Genomic DNA, 27,587 nt, shown 5'->3' with positions numbered 1-27,587 from the left:
GTTGGAGCTTGGTGAACGTCACGGAATCAGAATCCAGTCAGCTCGCCGGTGGCGGACGTAGTGTCTTTGACTTCAGGGTTTGTGGCAACGGTCCAGTGGGACGGCTTGCGGCTACGGCGTTTCGATGGCCATCCAAATGCACTTGGATGTCGGTTATCAGCCCGATAAACCGGGTGATGGATTGCAGTAAAATGTCACGAAACACGATTCGGATCCATTCATCAACTCACTGACGGGTTTTTAATCCACCTTTCGCAACAGGATCATAAAAAAAATGTGCGTATACTGCGAGCTACCGGGTATCAAAAAAACCTCTTCACTATCGATTTGCTTTTTTCCAGATGCTTCTCAAATCAGGAGTTAACATTAACTACCCATTCACGCCGTTTTCCAGCTCTTTCCCGCCCAAAACTCATCAATCGATTTCATTTTGATCGCTCTTCATCAGTTCAGTGAATCTGTTCACCCACACGGCACCCAGATTCTACGTAGTGCACTGGTGCGCTACGCGCATATATCGAATGCTCCGTACCCATGCGCGTCGATATGAAATGACCGTTGCAAATCGAAGGAAACTGAATTACAATATTTGTCCCTATTTTCCGTGATCAATGTTCTAGAATTAGTGACAATTGTTACCCGCCGGTAACAAGTCAGATATGGGGATGAGAGATACCCGATACCATCTGCTAGCAAAACCCCGATCGAATAGGGGAAAGGGGCGATATGCCTTAGCTAGGTATATGCTTATCTTCCAATTGTAGCGATTCCATGGGTATTTTTTCTTTTATCCAATGTAACAGTTAACAAACAGGAGGAATGCTTAAAAAATTAGCAAATCTTAATGCTTTAGACAACATTTCAGAAAATAGAGATGATCGCCTTCCAACACTTGCCTCGCGTACGCGCTCGAAATTCTTCTTCTGGAAAGAGCAGTATATGGGGGCGCATGGTAATACATCGTGGGTACCATCGAACCACCAATATCCATTGCTGCGTGGACGATGATTCCAAACAGCACTAACCCAAACGCTTAGTAATAAAGGAAACATTCACACTCCGCTGTTTCCGTAAAACATGAGCAGTTCGGTGCATGGATTTGGAGAAAAACGCAACCGGAAAATACCGATTCCTTTTGACGAAACAATTTCCGGGTTATAATTAGACCTGTGCACCGCCGCGCCACGCTGCAGCGGCCGGTGATTTTGTCACGCCACCGCCGTCGTCAAAAATGTGTCGGCGTGCCGCCGCACGAAAATTTTTCACGCCGTCGATTTTTTTTACCACGCCGATGGCTATTGAAGGGCTAGTAGTAATAAGTAGGGTAATGGGTTTCGTACATTTTGTTGAAAGATCATTTTTACTAGTAAGTTCATCCTATCGGATATATATTTTCAGTCAAGTTCATATTACATTTATCTACTTGTTCCTGGAGGAATTTGTAGAAGAACTTCCGAAGGAATTCCTGGAGAAACTTCTGGAGGACTTCCTGGCGGAACTTCCAGATGAATTCCTGGAGGAACTTTCGGACGAATTCCTGGTGGAACTTCCAGACGAATTCCTGAAGGAACTTTCGGACGAATTCCTGGAGCAACTTCCAAAGGAATTCTTAGAGGATCTTCCGGAGGAACTTCTGGAGGAATTCCTAGAGGAACTTCCGGAGGAATTCCTAGAGGAACTTCCGAAGGAATTCCTAGAAAAACTTCCGGAGGAATTCCTAGAGGAACTTCCGGAGGAATTCCTAGAGGAGTTTCCATAGGAACTTCAGGAAGAATTCCTGGAGGAACTTCCAGACGAACTCCTGGAGGAGCTCCTGAAAAAACTTCCTGAGGAACTCATGGAGGAACTTCCTGAGGAACTTCCGGCAGAGATGCATCTGAACACGAGAACGCGTGTTCGTGTTCAAAAAGTTCTGAACACTGCACACTGTTCAAGAGCACTGACCTAATTTAGCAACTTGTATCCTAGGAAAACAAACTCAAGCGACGGCATGCTACTCATTTTTCGGCTTTTAATGGAACACGTGGGCATCTAACGGATAGAAATCAAGCATGTTCGTTAGGATGGCTCAAATTAGTATGGAAAAAACTTTTTTCATTTTTTTTGATGGGCCGCCCTCTTAGTCGGTTCTATTTGATGCCTTGATGCTCTGGACAAAATTTCAGCCAAATCGGTCAACGTTTGGGCGGTATCAAACTCGTTGGAAGTTTATATGCAAAAATGTATGCAGAAACATATAAAAACAGTGAATTGCAGTTGGACGGCACAACTTACGATGAAGAACTATGATACTCATTTAGATCTTGAAGAATTTAATACAGAATGTTATGCAGAAAACCGCGAGAAGATTAGAGTTTGCCCGGCTAAGTTATTAGCATTTCTCTGAAGTGGGGTTTGAGCAAATTTCGTTTCTTTTACCTTGTGCGTATATTTTTGCATAGTTTCAAATCTAAGAAATCTTAGTTACCATGATCGTTTTTCTAGCGTACCAACCCAGTGCACACTGAACAGTGTTCAGAGTTCAAAACATAGAACACCAAGGCACTTCTTGGCTCATGTTCTGTTCAGGATGCATCTCTGACTTCCGAATGAATTCCTGAATGAATTTCCTGAGGAACGCCTGGAGGAACTTTTTGATGAATCCCAGGAGGAGCTTTCGGATGAATTCCTGGAGGAGCCTCTGCATGAACTCCTGGAGGAACTTCCGGAGGAATTCCTGAAGGAATGTCCAGAGGAATTTTTTGAAGGAATTTTTTGATGGACTACCCAACGAACTCGTAGAGGAACTTCTGAAGAAACGGGAGAATTTTTATCGTTTGAAATCAGTTCACGCTGACCCACGCCGCCGCCGGTAAATTTTCAATCGGCGCACAGGTCTAGTTATAATCTCATGTCAAGATAAAAGAGAGACTAGGATAGAGATGCGGGTTTCCCTGAGTTTATTAAACTAAAGCTCATATTTTTGTTTATTTCAGGTATTTGTTATCAGAGGGCATGGATCAGCTGTTCTTATTCGTCCGGGGCTGAAATTCTCTTGAATAAATAAAAAATGCTACTAATCTACGACCAAATTAAGGAGTATTTGAGTTACTGCAACCAAATCCAGCTAAATTGTGCTTCTGGGGTGTACGTAAGGTAAAAAATTAGGATAGTTTTGATCACCGCATGACTTTATCAAAATTAATTTATTGGCTTTTTTCGGTGATAATTGTACTTCTCAAAGCGAAAGGGAGTAGATAAAAGTAATGAAAATACAGATTCGATTGACACCGCAAGCGAGCGGGAAGTGTGAAATGAATAGAAACTGAAGACTAGCAGAGGGCCAAATGAGAGGACAAGCATTGTTGAAATCGCTGTTATTCTGCCTAACGTCCACTCATGAACGGCTTGGATAGGGACGTGGTGATCACTGTACCAAGACTGGCAAAATAACATCGATTTCAATCCGCTAATGTGCTGTTTGGCAAGCGTAAAGATTTCTATTGATTCGTGGGATATTTGCAGAGATTCATACAAGAGCGCGCTAAATCTCTTCACGCATAACTATCGCAAGCCCATACTTCGAAAATGCAAAACGATTGGATCGGTGGACACTAAGTATAAAATCAATTGCCACAAACTTTGTAATTTTTTTGTTGTGTCTTTATTAAAGAGACTTTCAGCCCGAGGCTGGCTCGTCTCCGAACTTTGTAATTTGAATACAGAATATGGGGACAATATGCTAGTTAGGGCAAAGATTTCTTCAATGTCTAAGTTATAAAGATTTTCATAGGCATTTTTACCTCATGCAACATTTAAACAACTTAACTAGCTGACGCTATCTTAAAATTAAAGAAAATGATAATTTTATTGATAATATTCTCCTTTATATAAAGTGATGATATTCTGCTTCCGAAAAACTCTTGAGGCAAAACGCCTTTTAGCTGGCGGCACTTAAGGAACAACAGACCACGCGTCGGCGATCCAGCATTCTAGTATGCAAAATGCGTGGAGGTGCATAGTACATTGTAGGTTAGTCCCACTTAGACGTTTTGCTTCTCCAAAATGTCAGATGTTTTATGAAAAACTCGGGTTTTCCTAGCTTTATCTACTATTTTGACCCTGTTTTCCGTTCAACCAAGATAATTTAAGATCTAGTTTTGTTATTTTGTTACACGTGCTGCAGATATCCCGGAAGGTAGAGCGCAGCGTGGAAGATTTTTTTTTTGTCTTTATTAAGGAGACTTTCAGCCCTAGGCTGGCTCGTCTCCGAGCGTGGAAGATCTTTACATAGCAGACGTTACCAGAGCGTTTCGAAACATTCTCTATACTTGTCAGCTCCATACTGCTCAAGGAATTTCTGCAGCAGAATCATTCCGTGACTATTCCGTGTCCTATCTATTTGCACAGTACTTTCCAGCAGCGTACTAGACTTAAGGAAATAAATGAATATGAACAAACTTTTTTTTTCTTCTTGGCGTATTCGTAATGTATAGTTCCATAATATATTATTTGGCTCGTCAAAGATAATTCATTACAAATAACACTAGTCATTACCTCTAAACTGAATCAAATGTGTAATTCTATTCCAACCGACTCTACTGCCCAAAACCCCTCATACTTACTTGCACACGAAGTTCCAGCTGGTGTAAACAAGTACTCCGACCGTGGCGGCCAAAGTCAGTATATGTACGACAAGGCCGAAGAAATTTGAAAAGCAAATATCCGCCACTTGTTCTGCTTTAAAGCTACCTTCTCCGCCTTCGCCTCCGACCAGGGCAATATAGCCCAGCGTTCGCCCAGACAACCGCCCAGCCGCAGCAATATCACAAATCATTTTTCCAACCGCAAGCGGGTTTTCCTTCGTATCCGCTTCGTTCAACCCCACTCAAATGAATTCCACTTTGAATTTTCCCGCTTTGTTTCACTAATTTAAACTGACGATTTACCCGCCTCCCCGCACTTGAACCAGATTTTCCAATTAGCAATCACTTTTGTTTCACAATGCGGTTTGAATATGAAATTTTCTGATTCGATTATTTTTAGCTCAGCATTACCAAACGGCACATAAACCTACCCCACCGACACTTATTACCATCAAAAGTGAATCGGAGATCAAACCGATGATGAATCAATCTTCCAAAATAACACGTCCTTGCATCTGGAGCAGTGTGTCTCAGAGATTTTCCAGATCTCATGAGCTGCGTTGGTTGACGATGGGAAACCACGGTGATCTTCACGCACGATCGCGATCCATTGATTTGGGTTTGGCACGGAGCACTTCTCGCGGGCACTGATCCAAGACGACTGGACCATTTGAACTCTTGGCTGCCGGGGTGGTCAGTTATTTGTTTTTTTAACGATCGTTCGATTTCCGTGTATCTGTTTTTTTTTGCGAACTGATTTGTGCGATGGCTGGTAGTTTGGAGATGTTTCCCTCTAAAAAAATGTGTTATAAGCAGCAGTTTAAGCTTCGGTCAAGACAATAGTGTGGAATACATTTGCAACTCTCATACGGCAAGCAATGCAACATAAGAAAAAAGCATACAGAAAGCAAATTAATATCATGTACAATTTTGCTTGAAAATTAATCAACTTTATCAATTAGAACTATTATTATTCAGCAAGACATCTAGTAGAAAAAATGTAGTGAAACTGGTCTAATTTAACGTAAGTTAGTCGATAAGAAAATATAGGAATAACCATGATCAAAAAGTTATTCACTAAATATTATTTGAAACTAATATTCCCCATATTCGCCTTTAAATGTAAATCTTAAACGATTTTGCGAGGTTAGAATTTACAATGTACTTGTTTCGTTAATATTGTTCCGGAAAGATAACGCACCAACTATTTAAATTCCAAAAAGATGGGAAGAACTAGTCTATGATTAAATTTTGCCAAAATGATCCAAAAATTATTCTAAATTTGAAGAAAAGGGTATTCTTATTAAATAAAAAATTGTCGTCTATTCGACTAATGCTATTAATAAATTAAGTTTTTCATTTATCCTAGAATTCCAAACCCGATTCTAGTGTTACCATTACACACCATTCAAGTACAACCGCGTGGTCGTACAAAACAAATCATTGCCACATTATAACAACAAATAATGAACTCCGCACTGTTGGTCGATATCATCTTGAAAGGAATCACCGTTCGGTCAAAGCGCACCGAGTCTTAAGCCCCGAGATATTCTTGGAACAATTTGCCGTGTTTACGGTGATTCAACTGGCTAAACGCATGGTCAGTCGCTCGATGATATGAACCCACCCGTGTGTACCACAACGCAACATCCCATTATTTATACTTGGTTGGTTGGCTGTATAGAAACAACTCGGTCAATGATGGATCGCCGTTGAAGCTATCTGCTGTTTTGCACGCGTTTCGTTCTGGGCTGGGAAAACAAACAAACGCTTATTTTTACGTCAATTTCTATTGCATGATGTTTTCCACCTTTCACGAGCTTTTCCTGCTATGTACATGTACCATGCGTTTACTACTCAATGCTGTAGGGAAATTGTTCCATTTTTCATCATACAATGGCGCATTTTTAAAGCCAACGAATGCTGTACCTTTTTACCGGTTTTTACTGTTGCGAATACGTGCTCACTACCACAGAATTAATATAGAACCTGTAAGATGAAGCATAGTAACAGTTACCCTATGTACGTCGTTCACAAAAGCAGATAAATGGCTGAATAGATAGAGGAAAAAGGGACAAAACTTCACAAATAGGTTCACAATCGCCTTTGTTGTATCGTTCCATATGAAGTATGTTCGAACTACTGCATACCATTGTTTGCTCAGACAGGGCATAATGCCCCTATCTCTCCTACACAAGAAGCCTCTCCTTTGAATGATTGTCTGTCTAGAGATTATTTGAATGAATGAAGGAAGGAAATAAATGGAATTTCTCAGCTTTTAACATGTGCTTTCCATAATAAATAGAATCGCCCCTGAGTGACGTATGTGGCATGTGTTGAGAGGTAAGACTACTGTAACTTTCTTATTTGGAAATCAAGGAAATTTTTGAAGACATTATTGTCAATAAATGTTAGTATGAATGAGTATGAGAATAAAAAATGAAAACGAATTCGGCTACCAATGGAAAGACTAGTGCAAAATAGACTAAAAATGCTCAATGAAGTTCGAAATATAAGTCATATTCGGAGTTTTCTTAATAGTGTTTCTTGAATGCAGTTTTAATCGCTATCCAGAAAGACATCAACTTACTGTGACTCACTATAGTCTATAGTGGCTTTGTATACAAAGTCAAGAAACCTCATAATTCCGATGGTACTAGAAAATTGCAATGCACATACACTGATTTGTATGTCTACCTTCTTGTTATGCATTTACGCATTCCGCATGTAATAATAGAAACGGAACTAACGAACGGACTAATTATATTATGAAACATTTGTATGTCGCTGGAGCGTAGTCGAAAAAATGGTGGCATTTGCAAGATTTGAGTCCCGAACAGCTCAATACACATCTATGCACAAGCAAAAGATTAATCTGACAACTTGAATGACACTTTCAATGAGTGTCTTGATAAAGCCTATGGATAATATCCAAAGCATGATGTGAAAATTGTTTTCGGATGGATGGTTCTCCCAACCAGGAATAACATTATATTCTCAAGTGGAATATTAAGAGGAGACATTTTTTTATTAAGAGATGTAGATGCATAAGCATCGAAACCACTTTCATTTTTCTGAGATGTAATGTGTGTTCATTTTTTCTTGGGAAAAATAAGAAGTAAAATTGAATAGGATTATCATTCATAGGGGAAGAGGTACGGTTGTGGGTACCGCTCGGTTAAGGGTATCACTGCGTATCTTTTAACAGATAACAGATGCTGTCATTCTGACAACTATTTGTTTGTCATTTGTTTGCTATAGTAACATGATTTTTTGTGCTCAAAATCGATCCACATAGACATCTGTACTTTAAACTAAGAACAAATTTCAAATCAGATAATTTAACCTATTTTGAGGTTCAATGACTATTTCCATCAAAATTTTAGCGCGATTTTTTTTTCTTCACATTCCAAAAAAAGTGCGAAACTCGGTTATGGACACTCTCATTTTATTGACAAATCAATCAATATCGCTGTAGTTGATCCCTAACTTATTTTCAATTACGTTTTTATGCAGTTTTTATAATTACAGTCGCCTCTCCACATCTCGATATTGAAGGGACCATCGAGATATGGAGAGATCGAGGAATGGAAGGAAAATTGAAATGGGTACTAGATCCAAAAAAGCTCGTTGCTATGAAAAACGACAACTAAACAAAATTTGATGTCGTTTGCTTTTGTTGATATGTTTGTTATTGTCCAAAGTTGGTCTAGTAGCCTAAAAATTTTAACATATCGACATAAGGAGAGTGAATCCTGAACAAAATATGATAAACCCATCGATATTGAGAAACATCGAGATGTAGAAAGCCCAAATGTATGTAGATTGAAGGGACTGAGGAAACCATCGACATAGAGAGAGATATCGAGATATAGAACATCGAGATGTAGAGAGTCGACTATATTTAGACATAGGGAGAAAGACGGCTTTGGCAGGTTTTGTTCTATTATTGGCAGGGGGGTTTTTGTCGACCAAATTTTATGAAATTTGGCCACAATATTCTTTGATATGCAAAGAATGTTTAGGCCAAATTTGAGCCTAGTCAGTCATAAAAAAACCCTGCAAATAATAGAACAAAACCTGCCAAAGCCGTCATTCCCCCTAATTGATTGAAATAAATAATGAGTTTAAAATATATTTTTGTTTTTTTGCATGTCCTGTTATTGTGTGTGTGTACAATTTTTGAAACTTGCGTTGACCAATTTGTTTGCAACAAGATTCATTCGACGGGAAATCCTGTTCATTTTTTTTTATTGAAAATTGATCAATTTATGGCCAAAATATTATTTTCCCATAATGAACGAAAAGGGTAACATTATTGCTAGAGTGGTTACACACTTAAAATAAATCGCCGAATTCGGTAAAATTTTACCGAAATCTCAACAGCAAAACTGTTCGGTAAATATTTTTACTGATTTTCGGTGATTTTGACAGTTGAACAATGGAAAAAATTACAAAAAATCTGTAAAATAATTACCAAATAGTTCTGCTGTTGAGATTTCGGTAAAATTTACCGAATACTGTGAAGTGAGTTAAGTGTGTAATCAGAGTTTTTTTTTACTGTGATGCATATTAATGAATGCAATAAACGTATTGAGATTCTCACGTCCGAATCTGTGAGTGGCGATAAAAGGAAAACAAACACTCCTAGATGGTGCAACTCAGCAATGATTGGGTTAAAATGATTTCCATATATTTTTTTACTCCTTTGCAATCATTGTGATGACCCAATCAATTTTGAGGTTATGAGCAGAAGGAAAACAAACATGTATTTACACATGCCGAAGTGCACATTAGTGTGCGAGCGCTAAACGTAACTCATCTCAATTGCCGATTTCAACAATTTGAAGAGTTATATGTAGATTGTGATTTTCACGTTTACACTAAATCAAAGAAAATTGTTAAGCCCGGTTTACACCAGAAGTGGATTGCCTTCAACTGCATACACACTTTGTTTTGATTTCGATTGTCAGTCCCATCGCTGAATGTCCTCATGGATAGCCTAATTAAACAAACAAATTTTGTTTTCAGATTGAGCACTCACACACAAATATTATACAAGGAAAATCAAACTTGTTTGAACGTATTGAGTGTGAGATAAAGATGACTGTGAGAAAAAAATCTCGCAAAACTCTTATAAAGTGCAAAAAGAGCTAAATCAAGATACAGACATTATCACTGGTAGATGATCATCTTGACAGGTTTAAATAAATTTTGGACAATTCTTTTTTAATGCTACCTACTTGCCTTTCCAGTGTAAAGGGCAACAAAGGAATTTGATGAGAGCTCTAAACCGACATTTGAGAAGGTCATAACAGCCAAAATGCATTCCTTCTGATTCTTCGTCTCCATATATACTATATCTTCTTATCTATATATAAAAATGAGTTTACATTTCCTTTGAGGCAATATAACTCAGGAACGGATGATTACAAGATTTCCCCACTTATCAATTCGTCTTGGAATAAACTGTGTTTATGTATATAAAAAGGAAAATAATTTCGCTAAGAAAATTAAGCAAACGTTAAAATACTTCGTTTTTATGAGTTCTGAAGAGAATTATCAAGGTCGAACTAAAATCGATCTAGAGTACGACGCTGTGATCAACTAAACGATTGACAGGTTGGAAAAACGCAACCCGAGCAAGATCGGACAGGTTCGTTCTTTATTTTTTATTCTTTATTCTTTATTCTTTATTCTTTATTCTTTATTCTTTATTCTTTATTCTTTATTCTTTATTCTTTATTCTTTATTCTTTATTCTTTATTCTTTATTCTTTATTCTTTATTCTTTATTCTTTATTCTTTATTCTTTATTCTTTATTCTTTATTCTTTATTCTTTTATTCTTTATTCTTTATTCTTTATTCTTTATTCTTTATTCTTTATTCTTTTATTCTTTAATTCTTTATTCTTAATTCTTTATATTCTTTATTCTTTATTCTTTATTCTTTATTATTTATTCTTTATTTTTTATTCTTTATTCTTTATTCTTTATTCTTTATTCTTTATTTTTTATTCTTTATTCTTTATTCTTTATTCTTTATTCTTTTATTCTTTATTCTTTATTCTTTATTCTTTTATTCTTTATTCTTTATTCTTTATTCTTTATTCTTTATTCTTTATTCTTTATTCTTTATTCTTTATTCTTTATTCTTTATTCTTTATTCTTTATTCTTTATTTTTTATTCTTTATTCTTTATTCTTTATTCTTTATTCTTTATTCTTTATTCTTTTTTTTTTATTCTTTATTCTTTATTCTTTATTCTTTATTCTTTATTCTTTATTCTTTATTCTTTATTCTTTATTCTTTATTCTTTATTCTTTATTCTTTATTCTTTATTCTTTATTCTTTATTCTTTATTCTTTATTCTTTATTCTTTATTCTTTATTCTTTTACTCTTTATTCTTTATTCTTTATTCTTTATTCTTTATTCTTTATTCTTTATTCTTTATTCTTTATTCTTTATTCTTTATTCTTTATTCTTTATTCTTTATTCTTTATTCTTTATTCTTTATTCTTTATTCTTTATTCTTTATTCTTTATTCTTTATTCTTTATTCTTTATTCTTTATTCTTTATTCTTTATTCTTTTATTCTTTATTCTTTATTCTTTATTCTTTTATTCTTTATTCTTTTATTCTTTATTCTTTATTCTTTATTCTTTATTCTTTATTCTTTATTCTTTATTCTTTATTCTTTATTCTTTATTCTTTATTCTTTATTCTTTATTCTTTTATTCTTTATTCTTTATTCTTTATTCTTTATTCTTTATTCTTTATTCTTTTATTCTTTATTCTTTATTCTTTATTCTTTATTCTTTATTCTTTATTCTTTATTCTTTATTCTTTATTCTTTATTCTTTATTCTTTATTCTTTATTCTTTATTCTTTATTCTTTTATTCTTTATTCTTTATTCTTTATTCTTTATTCTTTATTCTTTATTCTTTATTCTTTATTCTTTATTCTTTATTCTTTATTCTTTATTCTTTTATTCTTTATTCTTTATTCTTTATTCTTTATTCTTTATTCTTTATTCTTTATTCTTTATTCTTTATTCTTTATTCTTTATTCTTTATTCTTTATTCTTTTATTCTTTATTCTTTATTCTTTATTCTTTATTCTTTATTCTTTATTCTTTATTCTTTATTCTTTATTCTTTATTCTTTATTCTTTTATTCTTTATTCTTTATTCTTTATTCTTTATTCTTTTATTCTTTATTCTTTATTCTTTTATTCTTTATTCTTTATTCTTTATTCTTTATTCTTTATTCTTTATTCTTTATTCTTTTATTCTTTATTCTTTATTCTTTATTCTTTATTCTTTATTCTTTATTCTTTATTCTTTATTCTTTATTCTTTTATTCTTTATTCTTTATTCTTTTATTCTTTATTCTTTATTCTTTATTCTTTTATTCTTTATTCTTTATTCTTTATTCTTTATTCTTTATTCTTTATTCTTTTATTCTTTATTCTTTATTCTTTATTCTTTATTCTTTATTCTTTATTCTTTATTCTTTTATTCTTTATTCTTTATTCTTTATTCTTTATTCTTTTATTCTTTATTCTTTTATTCTTTATTCTTTATTCTTTATTCTTTTATTCTTTATTCTTTATTCTTTATTCTTTATTCTTTATTCTTTATTCTTTATTCTTTATTCTTTATTCTTTATTCTTTATTCTTTTATTCTTTATTCTTTATTCTTTATTCTTTATTCTTTATTCTTTATTCTTTATTCTTTATTCTTTATTCTTTATTCTTTATTCTTTATTCTTTATTCTTTATTCTTTATTCTTTATTCTTTATTCTTTAATTCTTTATTCTTTATTCTTTATTCTTTATTCTTTATTCTTTATTCTTTATTCTTTATTCTTTAATTCTTTATTCTTTATTCTTTATTCTTTATTCTTTATTCTTTATTCTTTATTCTTTATTCTTTATTCTTTATTCGTTATTCTTTATTCTTTTATTCTTTATTCTTTATTCTTTATTCTTTATTCTTTATTCTTTATTCTTTATTCTTTATTCTTTATTCTTTATTCTTTATTCTTTATTCTTTATTCTTTATTCTTTATTCTTTATTCTTTATTCTTTATTCTTTATTCTTTATTCTTTATTCTATATTCTTTATTTTTTATTCTTTATTCTTTAATCTTTATTCTTTATTTTTTATTCTTTATTCTTTATTTTTTATTCTTTATTCTTTATTCTTTATTCTTTGTTCTTTATTCTTTATTCTTTATTCTTTATTCTTTATTCTTTATTCTTTTTTCTTTTTTTTTTTTTCTTTATTCTTTATTCTTTATTCTTTATTCTTTTATTCTTTATTCTTTATTCTTTATTCTTTATTCTTTATTCTTTATTCTTTATTCTTTATTCTTTATTCTTTATTCTTTATTCTTTATTCTTTATTCTTTATTCTTTATTCTTTATTCTTTATTCTTTATTCTTTATTCTTTATGCTTTATTCTTTATTCTTTATTCTTTATTCTTTATTCTTTATTCTTTATTCTTTATTCTTTATTCTTTATTCTTTATTCTTTATTCTTTATTCTTTATTCTTTATTCTTTTATTCTTTATTCTTTATTCTTTATTCTTTATTCTTTATTCTTTATTCTTTATTCTTTTATTCTTTATTCTTTATTCTTTATTCTTTATTCTTTTATTCTTTATTCTTTATTCTTTATTCTTTATTCTTTATTCTTTATTCTTTATTCTTTATTCTTTATTCTTTTATTCTTTATTCTTTATTCTTTATTCTTTTATTCTTTATTCTTTTATTCTTTATTCTTTATTCTTTATTCTTTATTCTTTATTCTTTATTCTTTATTCTTTATTCTTTATTCTTTATTCTTTATTCTTTATTCTTTATTCTTTATTCTTTATTCTTTATTCTTTATTCTTTATTCTTTATTCTTTATTCTTTATTCTTTATTCTTTATTCTTTATTCTTTATTCTTTATTCGTTATTCTTTATTCTTTATTCTTTATTCTTTATTCTTTATTCTTTATTCTTTATTCTTTATTCTTTATTCTTTATTCTTTATTCTTTATTCTTTATTCTTTATTCTTTATTCTTTATTCTTTATTCTTTATTCTTTATTCTTTATTCTTTATTCTTCCCGTGCTTACATAGCACACGTATGGTAAATATCAGAATGACAAAAGTTACGACGGGGTGCCGACAACCGACCAGTGCCGTCAACTGACTTCTTTTCCCTATATATAAAAACAAATTTATGTATGTATATGTATCGACAATTTCAGTCGATAACAAAACACTGAAGAAGTCCTCAAGTGGAGGACGAAATGCGTATCTGTTTGATACCTAAAAATTAATTAGTGGAAGTAAAAGGAAGAAAATAGTCGTTTAACCGTGTAACATTTCCCCTAAGACGCTCGCAAATAATTAATCATAAGTCTTTATGGAAAGGGAATATAAGTTAAAAGGAATCATAATCTTCTGAATAAATAATAAATAAAGGAATAAATTATCTCTTTTCTAGCATTTCCACGGGACACGTCCAAAATTTTTTTTGCGAAAATATTCTGATGTAACATTTTGATAAATGGGATATCTATAGCACATTGCATTTTTTGCATTTCCATGCATTTTTGTTTGATTGATATTCATGATTTATAGTACCAGAAGCGAATATTGAAAAAAATGGTTTTTAGAAGAAGGTCTACTCCATGATGTGACTATTTTTGGAAAATAAAGACTTTTTAAATTATAAAAAAAAATCTTGTTTCTCTCGAATAGATCCTGAATTGGCTGAGACAAATAACTGGCTCACGCCTCAGAAAAAAAAATTGAATTTTTTTATTGCCAGCGAACAGAACCCAAATAAAAATCCAATAGTCAATCTTCTCTCCCTGCTATCGGATACATTTTCACGTATTCAAACGGTTGAAATAGAAGTCATGACTAGAATATAAATTCTCAGCAAAAGTTCTTAGGGGATACCTCATGCAAAGTCAAGACCTCAAGGGGAACCATTTAATAAAATGGTTGAGAGCCGCTGCTCTATCACATAAAATCATTGAAAAATATAAAAAACATTTTCGCTGGTGCTTGAACAAGCTCAGAAACTAGTTCGATTGAGTTGGGTTTGGGTTTTATGCCGGCTCAAACGAAATATACTCTCTTTTTGGGAAATATGAAAAAATAGTGATCGCTATTCACTACTCAATAGCGATCACTATTTTGTCGAATATTTACATCAAAGTCAAGCAGAATTTTTTTTGGGACTGGGTCCGCTATGTTATGCAAATAGAAAAATAAATCAATTTCTATCAATTGAATCTGCAACACGATAATTTGAAAAAAAAAAAAGGAATTCTTTTATTGGTGATTGGTGTTATTTAGCAGAACCATTTGGAAGTCATAAACGCAATAAATTTGTGATGATTCTCCCCCTACCCTGAGAATGCCTACTGACGAAAAATGCGTCATATTTCCTCGGATCACATCAATTATTCAGTAATCATAAATAACTATCTATACGAGTCATGTTTATCGAAGCAAAAGAACTGAAAACAGCCTGGAAATGTGTCCATTCGACTATACGGTCGGAGCAAGTTGTTACGCATAAAAAGGCTTAACGCATCGTAGAAATCACTGTCTCGTGGCTAGAATGTTTGCCAAGCCGTTAACAGTTCATAAATAGGGTAACGGCTGTATTTTGGACCGGGCTTATATTTTGGACCACCTTGCTAAATTTTGCATTTATATCACACAAAACTAAATAAAACATGCAACATATACATTTTATTGCAAAAAGAAACTATCCATAAGGTATCTCCTACATTTGTTTTATATAAAATATAGCAATTATGAAAAATATTGTCAAGAATTTAATCATTCCTGCTGGATTAGACCAAAATCAAGACGACATTGTAAAATTGAAGTCACCTTTCGAAAGCTGTAAATTTATTTGTACATAGATTTAAAATATGGCAATGATGTTGTTGACTTATTAAAACCTTATTGAAGCAGTTTCATATCTCGAACAAAACATTATAAGTTTAAAAACAGTATTCTGAGGCATGTCCAAAATAGGTTCATTTTTAATTGAACCGAACATATTTTCGACATATCTTCTTTTTAAGATCTAGATCTCTTAAACTTTTGTTTTTACCAACCATTTGTTTCTCTAGTATCAAAACATTCATAAATTACTGTTCATACCGCATTTATAAATTACCGATAATTGATGTAAGCCCTAGAAAAATGTCTATCAAACCAACATGTAACTGTTTTCATTATTTCCATACGATCGTTTGGAAAAAGAATGTGCAATGAGCAAGGAAGAACCGGGTAACAAACTATCAATGACGCAAATGGAACAAATCTGGGAAACTATATAAAAAGATATGGCAGGGTTAGAGTGATCAGGTGCATACATCACGGCCATGGGCCACACGTTTGTTTTGCTTCGATGATGCTGCACCGAGTGGTACTGAATTTGATATTAGCTTCAATACCCTTAGCTGGCAGATATTGTTCTAATCCTTAAAGTGCTTAAAAATGCATTTCTTACAAGAACTTTAAGGATGAAATCGCCGAAAATGCTGGAGATCACTTATTTAATCTAATAGTTACATAACTTTGCAAGCAATACAAAATTATTCGAGTGGTCCAAAATATGTTCAATAGGTGGTCGAAAATAAAAACAGGTGGTCCAAAATTAAATCTTACATATCTTCAGAATTTATGATAGTTTGGTTCTTTCGGTGGGATTTACAACATTTTTACCTACAAATCTTACTTAGCATTCACCACTTTTTAGTTGCATAGGGAAATGATCAAGCATTATTACAAAATCCAACTTTTATTCGAAAAATTGTTTAGCTATCTCCTAAAGTGGTCCAAAATACCTCCCTTACCCTATCACCGTTCCTAAACGTGGAAATGGCGAGAGGCCAAAGTTTGCACCATTTCAATAATGTGCTTTGCCGAGGGAACGTCTCCCTCTCAATTCGACCGACTTCAAACACGTCCAGCAGTCAGGAAGTATGTATTTAGCGTCAATAACGATGTTCAGTCGCTTTCGGGGGAACGCGTGCTTCATGTATCGTTTTCAGACGCACGTCGATGTTATTTATTGTGATTACCAACTTGTTTATTGCCATCCATTAGGGGGGATTTAAGTCGAAGCCGAGCTCGTGCGGAGCGCAGCTTTGCGTAAAGTCGAAGATCAATCGTTTGCAATTAAGCCGAATATTGAAACTCACTCCATTTTGCAGTCTGAATACAGATGCAATCTGGGAGGGGTCGAAGAATAAATTCAAATACCTAAATATTGTACAGGGGGTCCCGTAGCGTAGTTGGCTACACGTTCGCCCTACAAGCGATTGATCATGGGTTCGATTCCCAGCCCCTCTACCAAACCCTCGTCAGTCGCCAGATCCGCAGCCCATACGGTGGCGTTTGGGGTACGCGCCTTACCGTCACTGCTGCCTGATGACGACTGACAACTTGTTCTTCTCGGAGGCATTCCTCCAACGTTACCCGGATTAATGGCAACCGAACAATGCAACGATCTTTGTTTGGATACACGACATGGACAAACGGACACAATGGACTCACGATGAGATGGACTGGCAACGACAACAATAATGGTAATGGAAATCTAAAAATAGATTATGTGTGGATTCTGTAGAGCAGAATACCACAGTAGATCTCGGCACAGTAGCGGTTAAGTAACACAGAGTGCCTAACAAATACATAAAGAAATAAAAAAAAAATGTACAGTACAAATTGAGATGATCTACCAATAAAGTCTAAAAACACAGGGAAAACAATCATCCACATAGTCAAAAATTCACTTAAGGGGAGGGGGTTAATCCTATCCCAGGGGCTGTGTCCAAACCACGTATTTAGCACATTTTTTTACATTTTAAAACCCCCCTAGTAGACTTTTGTAGACTTTTCTAAAACCCCTCCTTCCTCCTTGAAATCTACGTAGATTTTTCCAAAATTCAAAGGATTTTATATTTGTTGTACATAATGACGCAATACGAAATATTATGGAGGTCAATCACGCGTTGAGTATGTCAGTCATTCAAATCCATTTTAGTATAAAAAATATAACAACAAAAATCAATTTTCAAACATAACAAAATCAAACTAAACAAAATCCAACAAAACAAAAATCAATTATTTATTTTATTTTCTCAGACAAAGGCTGGAGTGGCCTGTGCAGTACATAAAAGTCTTCTCCATTCGGCTCGGTTCATCGCTGCACGTCACCAACCACGCAATCTACGGAGGGTCCGCAAATCGTCCTCCACCTGGTAGATCCACCTTGTTCGTTGCGCACCTCGCCTTCTTGTGCCCGTCGAATCTTTGTCGAGATCCATTTTTACCGGATTACTATCCGACATTCTGGCTACGTGCCCGGCCCACCGTAGTCGTCCGATTTTCACGATGGATGGTTCTCTCTACAGTAAAAATCAACTTAATACCATCATCAAATTTAATCCTCTGTCTACGGCTGCTGAAATCAGATCTCGAAGTCCACTAATGGAATTTTCGGTAGATTCCGGAAGGGTACGACGGGCAGGGCATGTTGCAAGAATGCCGGACAGCAACTCTGCAAAGATGTTGTTCGCTTCTGATCCGTTGTTCGCAGGTACAAGAAGGCGTGGAGCGAAGTGGGCTGAACAGCGTGGAGCGCAATCGAGAATGGAGAGATGTGGTTTCGAACCGTGTATTGTTTCACAAATTACATAACGCTAAATATGATGATTTTGGACCTCCACCCTGCCCCTTCGTAACACTTTTTGTTTGGAAGTTTTATTTTTTGTATAGATCGTAACGCTCAGTTTGACCCCCTCCCTCTCTCTACAGCGTTACGTTATTTATGAAAGGTCCCTTATTTGTTTAGCTAATTAAATGAAAGAATGAATGAATAATGTAATAGAAATTGCACATTCACTGGATTCTGTTTTTACACGATTTATACTTTCTACATTTTGCACCCATCATAAATGGCTAAATGGAGGCAAATTGAAGATACACGAACAAAATTATATACGAGCGAAAAAAAAATCGTGGAAAAACAGAATCGTTTTTTTACGTTGCCTTCAGGGTCTGTTCACAAATTACGTAACGCGTTTGGGGGAGGGGGTGGGTACTACCAAATGTTATTGAAATTTTTTTGGATTTTTGAACTTGAATTTGCATTTTTTTTGCCTTTCTCGTACAACAAAGTTGTACCGAAAGGCTATATGATTGCTTCAAAAAAGAACTTTTGATAGAAGGCCCGGAGACCCATAGTGTTATATACCGATCAACTCAGCTCGACGAACTGATGTGATGTCTGTATGTGTGTATGTATGTATGTGTGTGTGTGTGTATGTGTGTATGTGTACAAATTTTGTAGACACACTTTTTGGAACTTAGCATTATCCGATTTTCTCGCAACAAGTTGCATTCGACGGGGAATGCGGTCCCATTGTTTGCTATTGAAAATTGGCTCGATCGGACATTGCATTTCGGAATTATTGAAAAATTATTGTTTTTTCCCAAGGGTCCCCCCTTGGAAAAAAAATTCAAAACCAAAAAAAAAATTTTTTTTCCGATAATGATGGCGATGCATTTCAACTAATGCAAAAACATGCAAAATGATCGAAAAAATGTGATCTATTCTCCTAAAGAGAATAAGATCCTCTAATGTGATTCTTTCAATATATTTTATAATGCACGAGAAAGGCATCATCACTGCTAGGTGGATTAATCTGGGTTTTTTTGAATGAATGATTGAGGCAGTTGCTGACATGTCTTGACAGTTCTTTCTTGACCAAGACGATGAATCCGAAAACAAAACATATATTTATCAAAATGAAATGGTCTGTGTTCGTATCCGCATAAAGGTTCCCCCAAACACACGCGACGCGACAGCGATTCTGTCGTCGTTGGTATGGAAGCGTAAACAGAACACTGCCTGCAGCGACCCAACGATAGAATCGCGGCGACTAGTTGTCGCCGTCGCGGCGATGAAATCGTTTAGGTCTGGGGGAGCCTTAACTCGAAAACGGCTGGATGATTTTTCATTATTCCTTCAGCAGATATGTTCGTTATCGGTTCCGGCGGGTTTATATGATATTTCCTCATGCGAAAATTACGCGTAAGGTTGAGAGAATCGTGAAAAACTAAAATTAAGAATCGTATGGAAACTTGGATATTAAGAATCGTATGGGGGCAGCAGGGACTATGTCCAAGGGCTTGACGATCCCTCCCCAGGCCATCTGCGAGTTGTGGGGCTTGCCTAGGATGTGGTGGGGTTTGACAGTGGGCCCTGTTAAACCTGTATAAAAAGCTGTATGTATCCGCAAGTAGGCTCCGCCAAAGCGACCGTGTGCCGCTCAAAGCCCACAAGCCCAAGTCCTGGTGTTAGGTGGGACGCTAAACAGCCCTGACACGACGGCCCTCCGACGAGACAGGAGGTTTGCGCAGGCTCAATAAGCCGCCTTTAAAAACATCCATTACGAACGACATAGAAGATAATACGACTCAATACAATCGGCAACGACCTAGGCGACGAATACAGGATCACGATTGGAAGCTGGGAACATAGAACTGCATCTTACATCCCCGCAACTTCGACATTGTAGCGCTGCAGGAAATCTGCTGGACAGCACAGAAAGTGTGGAAAAGCGGTCATCGAGCGGCTACCTTCTACCAAAGTTGTGGCACCACCAACGAGCTGGGAACCGGCTTCATAGTGCTGGGAAAGATGCGCCAACGCGTGATTGGGTGGCAGCCAATCAACGCAAGGATGTGCAAGCTGAGGATAAAAGGCCGTTTCTCCAACTATAGCATCATCAACGTGCACTGCCCACACGAAGGGAGACCCGACGACGAGAAAGAGGTGTTCTATGCACAGCTGGAGCAGACATACGATGGATGCCCACTGCGGGACGTCAAAATCGTCATCGGTGACATGAACGCTCAGGTAGGAAGGGTGGAAATGTATAGACGGGTCATCGAACCGGATAGTCTGCATACCACATGGAAATCACCTAATCAAGTAACGGAAAATCAAATCGACCACGTTCTAATCGACGGTAAATTCTTCTCCGACATCACGAACGTACGCACTTACCGCAGTGCGAATATTGAATCCGACCACTACCTCGTTGCAGTATGTCTGCGCTCAAAACTCTCGACGGTGTACAACACGCGTCGGAGTCGTCCGCCGCGGCTAAACATTGGGCGGCCACAAGACGGTATACTAGCCCAAGACTACGCGCAGCAACTGGAAGTGGCACTCCCAACATCCCAAGCATCTCTTGAAGATGGCTGGAGAGATATTCGATAAAGAAACGACGGTATGACGGCGAATGTGAGCAGTTTAGTTGAGGAGAAGAATGCAGCATGGGCGAGATTGTTGCAACACCGCACGAGGGCCAACGAGGCACGATACAAATGGGCGTGGAACAGCATAAACTCGATTTTCCGGAGGAAAAAGCGCCAGCAGAAGATCGAGACCGTGATGAGACGGAACTGTACCGCGCTAATAACGCACGAAAGTTCTATGAGAAGTTGAAACGTTCACGTAAGGGCCACGTGCCACAGCCCGATATGTGTAAGGACATAAACGGGAACCTTCTTACAAACGAGCGTGAGGTGATCCAAAGGTGACGGCAGCACTACGAAGAGCACCTGAATGGCGATATGGCAGACAACGGTGGTGGTATGGTAATGAACCTAGGAGCACGCGCGCAGGACATGCGACTTCCGGCTCCGAATCTCCAGGAAATGCAGGAGGAAATCGGCCGGCAGAAAAACAACAAAGCCCCTGGAGTTGACCAACTACCAGGAGAGCTGTTTAAACACGATGGTGAGGCACTGGCTAGAGCGCTGCACTGGGTGATTACCAAGATTTGGGAGGATGAAGTTCTGCCGCAGGAGTGGATGGAAGGTATCGTGTGATCCATCTACAAAAAGGGCGATAAGCTGGATTGTAGCAACTACCGCGCAATCACATTTCTGAACGCCGCCTACAAGGTACTCTTTCAAATTTTATGCTGCCGACTAACATCAATTGCAAGAGAGTTCGTGGGGCAGTACCAGGCGGGATTTATGGGTGAATGCTCTACCACAGATCAGGTATTCGCCGTACGTCAGGTATTGCAGAAATGCCGTGAACACAACGTTTCCACGACTTCAAAGCCGCATATGATACAATCGATCGGGACCAGCTATGGCAGCTAATGCACGAAAACTGAAACAGTTGATCAAGGCGACAATGGATCGGGTGATGTGCGTAGTTCGAGTTTCAGTTTTTTTCCTTTCGAAACGAGTGGAGGGTTACGGCATGTGATGGTCTTTCGTGTCTGCTATTCAACATCGATATGTAGGGAGTAATACGAAGGGCAGAGATTGACACGAGTAGTACGATTTTCACGAAGTCCGTCCAGTTATTTGGTTTCGCCGACGACATTGATATCATGGCACGTAACTTTGAGAGGATGGAGGAAGCCTACATCAGACTGAAAAGCGAAGCTATACGGATTGGACTAGTCATCAACACGTCGAAGACGAAGTACATGATAGGAAGAGGCTCAAAAGAGGTCAATGTAAGCCACCCACCACGAGTTTCTATCGGTGGTGACGAAATCGAGGTGGTTGAAGAATTCGTGTACTTGGGTTCACTGGTGACCGCCGATAACGATACCAGGAGAGAAATTCGAAGACGCATAGTGGCTGGAAATCGGTACTTTGGACCCCGCAAGGAGCGTCTTGTCGATCGAATAGAGTTCGCCGACGTACCAAACTACGGTAGTTCTCTACGGACACGAGACCTGGACAATGCTCGTGGAGGACCAACGCGCGCTAGGAGTTTTCGAAAGGAAAGTGTTGCGTACCATCTATGGTGGGGTGCAGATGGCGAACGGTACGTGGAGGAGGCAAATGAACCACGAGTTGCATCAGCTGTTGGGAGAACCATCCATCGTTCACGCGAAAATCGGAAGACTGCGGTGGGCCGAGCACGTAGCCAGAATGTCGGACAGTAATCCGGTGAAAATGGTTCTCGACAACGATCCGACTGGAACAAGAAGGCGAGGTGCACAGCGGGCAAGGTGGATCGATCAGGTGGAGGGCGATTTGCGAACCCTCCGCAGACTGCGTGGTTGGCGAAGTGCAGCCATGGACCGAACTGAATGGAGAAGACTTTTATGTGCAGCACAGGCCACTCCGGCCTAAGTTGGTAATAAATAAATAAATGGAAACCTGGCATGGGCAATTTTGAACGCGCATTTTCACCTATTATGCAGCACAACGTCTGCCGGGTCGACTAGTAGGGGAAGGAGGGGCAATATGCCCTAGCTAAGCATAGACTGCTTTTATGCCTTAGCTATAACGATTTTCATTGGTGTTTCTACCTCATTCAACAGTTAAACAATATAGCCAGCTAATGCCATATTAAAATTATAAAAAATCTCAATAATATAGATAATATTCACATTTAAAAAAAGTAATGATATTTCGTAGCCGGAAAACTCATAAGGTAAAACGCCTTTCAGCCGGCAGTTCTAAGGGAACAACGCACCACGCGTCGGCGGATCAGCATTCTGGTTTGCACAGTGCGTGGAGACGCATAGTATTTTGTAGGTTAGTTCCACTAGGGCGTTTTGTCTCGCCGAAATGTTAGACGTTTCATCAATGTGGAAAAATTCGGTTTCTCCAACCTTCCTTTCTTTTATTTTGATACTTTTTTCGCCTAAACAACATAATTTTACGTCTAGTTTTGTTTTACGGCTGTTTCGAACATGGAAAACATAAGTGAAAACCCAAAAGTCGTTTTGCCCCGGGGAGCGTTTTGGGGCCTCTTCCCCTAAGTTATACAAATGGAGTTTCGCCTGAATCATTATAACAGACAGATCTAAACTGCGTGATAGTCTATAGTTCCCAAAAAAACATGAAAATGCTGGGTAATGCGTAACGTTTGTTACTTCGCTTAAAACGGAAGGAATGAAATACGCCGTAGTCTCTGTTTTAGTCCACAATATGTACATCAAAAAGAGAAATATTTGCAGATTTGTACGGTGGTGAATGATGCTCTAAAATAGTTCTCACATTCTCACAAGCATTTATTGTTTTAAGCTGAAACTGTGACATTTTACCGGATTACATTGTCCGTTCAGTTTACCGTAGCTTGGTATAGATTGTAGAACTAGATCCTTTTTAACTGTTATGGGATTTAATGAAGCAAGACTTCATACAGCGATTGAGAATTTATTAAAACAATGAAAGCAATCTGGAAAATATAGATCAGGTGGGTCAGATATCTAGCGGAATCACTATTGACTTGCCCAAATACTGAATCAAATCTTGCTGCTCATTTTTATGTATATGAAATTGCATGTTTGGAAGAATTCAAATTGTTTTTTTTTTCGTCTGACTATACTATAATAAAGCATTTATGCTTTTCACTTCTAACAATAAATAAACCTAATGAACGGGCTCATTCAACTCAATTCATCACTTTAATATCATACGTGTTTTGCACGACCGGATTCAAATGCTCTTTATTCGGAATGGGTATCGCATTGAAACGATAATTATCACTTCGCACAAGTTCAATCAGCTCCATTCATTACTTTTCATATGCTATTGCAGACTACCGATAGTAACCCCTTCACCTGCAAATCTAAAAACGCGCGGCTTCACGCAAACTAATTAAATTGCACCCTTATCGGCTTAGATCAATGACCGGCAAACAAATCTCAGTCGATGCAATTCGAACGCGGCGTTTGGAACAATACCAATTCAGTGCCCTGAACTGACTGGTCTTTCTTCATATTTCTTATGTAGCTCATTTGAATGTAATTAGATTAGTGTATGAGCATCGTTGGCTACCTATAACTAGTCAGCTGATTCATCAAAGGCTTATTTGGAACGTTTAGCAAACATGCCATGTTGGGGGACAAAACACATTTAGCACAACCGACACCGAGGACAAGACGAATCACAGTTTCTAGACATTAGCTACATGTATGCCTCACATACGCATGTCTATTTTTAAAGAATTGAGCTTTACATTCTAGAAGGCTTACATGCACGGATTACAAAACAAAGCGAATAAAATTTCTGTAAAAATATCATAATATCATAGTTATGTGTTTTTAGAACGAGTTGTACGAGAATTGTTTCAGTCACGTTTAATCTAGACCATATATGATGGCTGTAACTAACTACACTGAAACCAAGTTTAAACATTTAACTAGGATCGTGTAGAAAAAATAACAATTCTTGGTGTTATCGAAATAGGTATCAGGTATCAGAACGTCGGCTCCAGGGGCACGTTCACCTCAATTTGGGAGATTTGTGCCATCGCCTTCACAGCCTTTTTCATCACACACCTGACGGAAAAGGAAGTGAACAAAAAGGAAAGGAATGTGGATGGGAGAACAAAGGGAATGTTTGGAAAAGGGCCCTTGAAGAGGGCATTTAACGCATAAGCGTACAAGAGCTTATAGCTCCTTACTACAACGGATTATGAACAATAGAATACTCTGAAGGTTCAGGTTTCTGAAGTCAATTTCACTAAGTAAGTGTTTACCAAATATTTGGAAGCGCAATTGTGCATAGACTAGGCAGTTACATATTAGATGATAAGAAGTTCCATAATCGGATTCACAACTATCACAAACAGATGATTCAACGCGTTGAATATTTGCCATGTGATAGTTCAGTCGGCAGTGACCTGTCAAGGCCTTGACTAAGACACTGCAATTATGTTTAGACAGATTAGCTAGATAGCTTGCTACTACCGGAGATGGCTCCCGGATGTACAATTTTGTTTGATGACATGAATCCAGACTACTCCAATGCCATTTGTGCTGAGTGACAGCCCAAGAGTTGATCAAAAGCTTCACCCAACACTTGGATATTGGAATAGCTGGCTCAGGACCAATAAAGTCATGCGATGCTCCATTACGAGCTAACTCATCAGCCAATTCGTTTCCAGCTATGGAAGAATGGCCAGGTACCCATATAAGGTGTAAAGTATTTACTGAATTCAGTTCCTCAATTTGAGTTCGACATGCGATTACTAACTTCGACCTTGAGTTGGCCGAGGCGAGAGCTTTAATAGCTGCTTGGCTATCTGAACAGAAGTATATTACTTTGCCCATAATGCGTTGCTGCAGTGCAGATTGTACTCCACACATGATGACAAATATTTCCGCTTGAAAGACAGTGCAGTGTGTATCCAGTGAGTGTGACTGTTCCAATCTCAGCTCACGCGAATAGACGCCTGCACCTGCTCTACCTTCGAGGAGGGAGCCGTCAGTGTAACAAACAATGCTGTCCGACATACTTCTCTCCAAATAGCCAGATGTCCACTCATCCCGCGAGGTGAATTGTGTTGAAAATGTCCTATAAGGAAAACTACTAACGTGTGTGAGATCACTTGGAGCAAGGAAAATTTTGTCCCAATTAACCATAAGCGGTAACAACGAAGTGTGTGTAGAACTGCGGTTTATAGGATTCTCCTCCATAAAACCGAGTTCTCATAGTCTGTATGTACAAGAAAATGCTTCTTGTTTGAGATGTATGTGTAGTGGGGCCACGTCGAAGAGAACTTCGAGAGCAGCCGTGGGAGTTGAAGAGAACGCACCAGTCATTGCCATTAGGCACATCCTTTGAAGATGGCCTAATTTAGACTGAATTGTCCTCACTTCCCCCTTTTGTCACCACACAAGACATCCATAAGCCAAAATTGGTCGTACAACTGTTTTGTAAATCCATTTGATATATTTGGGTTTAAGACCCCAAGTTTTACCAAAGGCTCGTCGGCATTGGCCGAAAGCCATACACGTTTTTTGATTCTGAACTCAATGTTAGGAGTCCAGGAAAGCTTTGAATCCAAAATTAGACCCACGTACTTTACTTGATCAGTTACATTGATTTCAGAACCAAAAAGATGTAATGGACGAATACCATTACGATTACGTTTTTCCGTGAAAAGAACAATAGATGTTTTATTCGGATTGACCGAAAGGCCATATTATTGGCGACACCAACTCTCAACTACCTGAAGAGCATTTTGCATCAGGTCGAATAAGGTAGTAATGCACAAACCCACTATCAATGTAAGATAGTCGTCGGCAAATCCATAGGTAGGAAAACCGCCATTATTGAGTAACCTCAATAGCGTATCTGCAACAAGATTCCACAAAAGTGGATATAATGCTCCCCTTTGAAGGCATCCGTAGGCACATAATTTCCTAATCGCTGCTTGACGTAATGTCCAGTAGAGATGTCGCTTTTTAAGCATCTGGTGAATCCATTTGGTAATAATATGAGGTAGCCCATGACAACGTGCGGCTTCAATATTCCATCGAAAGACACGTTGTCGAAAGCACCTTCAATATCTAAGAAAGCACCCAAGCACGATTGCTTTTGAGCGAATGCTTTCTCGATATCGTACACAACCTTGTGTAGAAGAGTCACGGTGGACTTTCCAGATTGGTAAGCATGTTGATTAACATGAAGAGGCATGTTTGCCAAACAGTCATCACGAATGTGATGATCGATAATACGTTCTAAGCATTTCAGAAGAAATGAGGTCAGACTGATGGGTCTAAAACTCTTTGCTTCTTCATACGAAGCACGTCCTCCTTTTGGGATAAACTTTACAGTGACATCCCGCCAGGATATGGGAATATACCCAGTAGCAAAACTGCATACTAAAAGCTTTTTCAAAACATGTTTGATATGCTCAAAACCTCTCTGAAGTAGAACGGGATAAATCCCTTCCTCCCCTGAAGATTTGTAGGGAGCAAAACTGTTAAGTGCCCATTGAATCGATTCAGTAGTTATGATTCTACGTGCTTGAGCCCAAGACCCATAGCTACATTAAAAGACATCAGGATCATCCGAAGATGTTATATCGACACATCCAGGGAAGTGCGTATCAAATAAGTGCTCTAACGATTCTTCAT

At 37.0% G+C, this 27,587-nt stretch overlaps 1 protein-coding gene across 1 annotated transcript in view; it reads right to left on the bottom strand.

Annotated features, from left to right (window-relative positions):
• The window catches only part of LOC134212570 (ATP-binding cassette sub-family C member Sur), a 231,159-nt gene extending 206,747 nt beyond the window's left edge, over window positions 1-24,412 (bottom strand). The window contains exons 1-2 of the mRNA XM_062690557.1: window positions 24,282-24,412; window positions 4,605-5,418 (exon numbers count right to left, since the gene is read on the bottom strand). Coding sequence (XP_062546541.1) covers window positions 4,605-4,816 — 212 coding nt within the window. The 5' untranslated portion in view covers window positions 4,817-5,418; window positions 24,282-24,412. The remainder of the gene's footprint in view (window positions 1-4,604; window positions 5,419-24,281) is intronic.
• Window positions 24,413-27,587: the final 3,175 nt, after the last annotated feature.

This window comes from Armigeres subalbatus, chromosome 2 (assembly GCF_024139115.2).
Source record: "Armigeres subalbatus isolate Guangzhou_Male chromosome 2, GZ_Asu_2, whole genome shotgun sequence".
Lineage (NCBI taxonomy): Eukaryota > Metazoa > Arthropoda > Insecta > Diptera > Culicidae > Armigeres > Armigeres subalbatus.
Note: the sequence above shows the minus strand (reverse complement) of the source record. Positions and strands in the feature narration are given on the sequence as shown.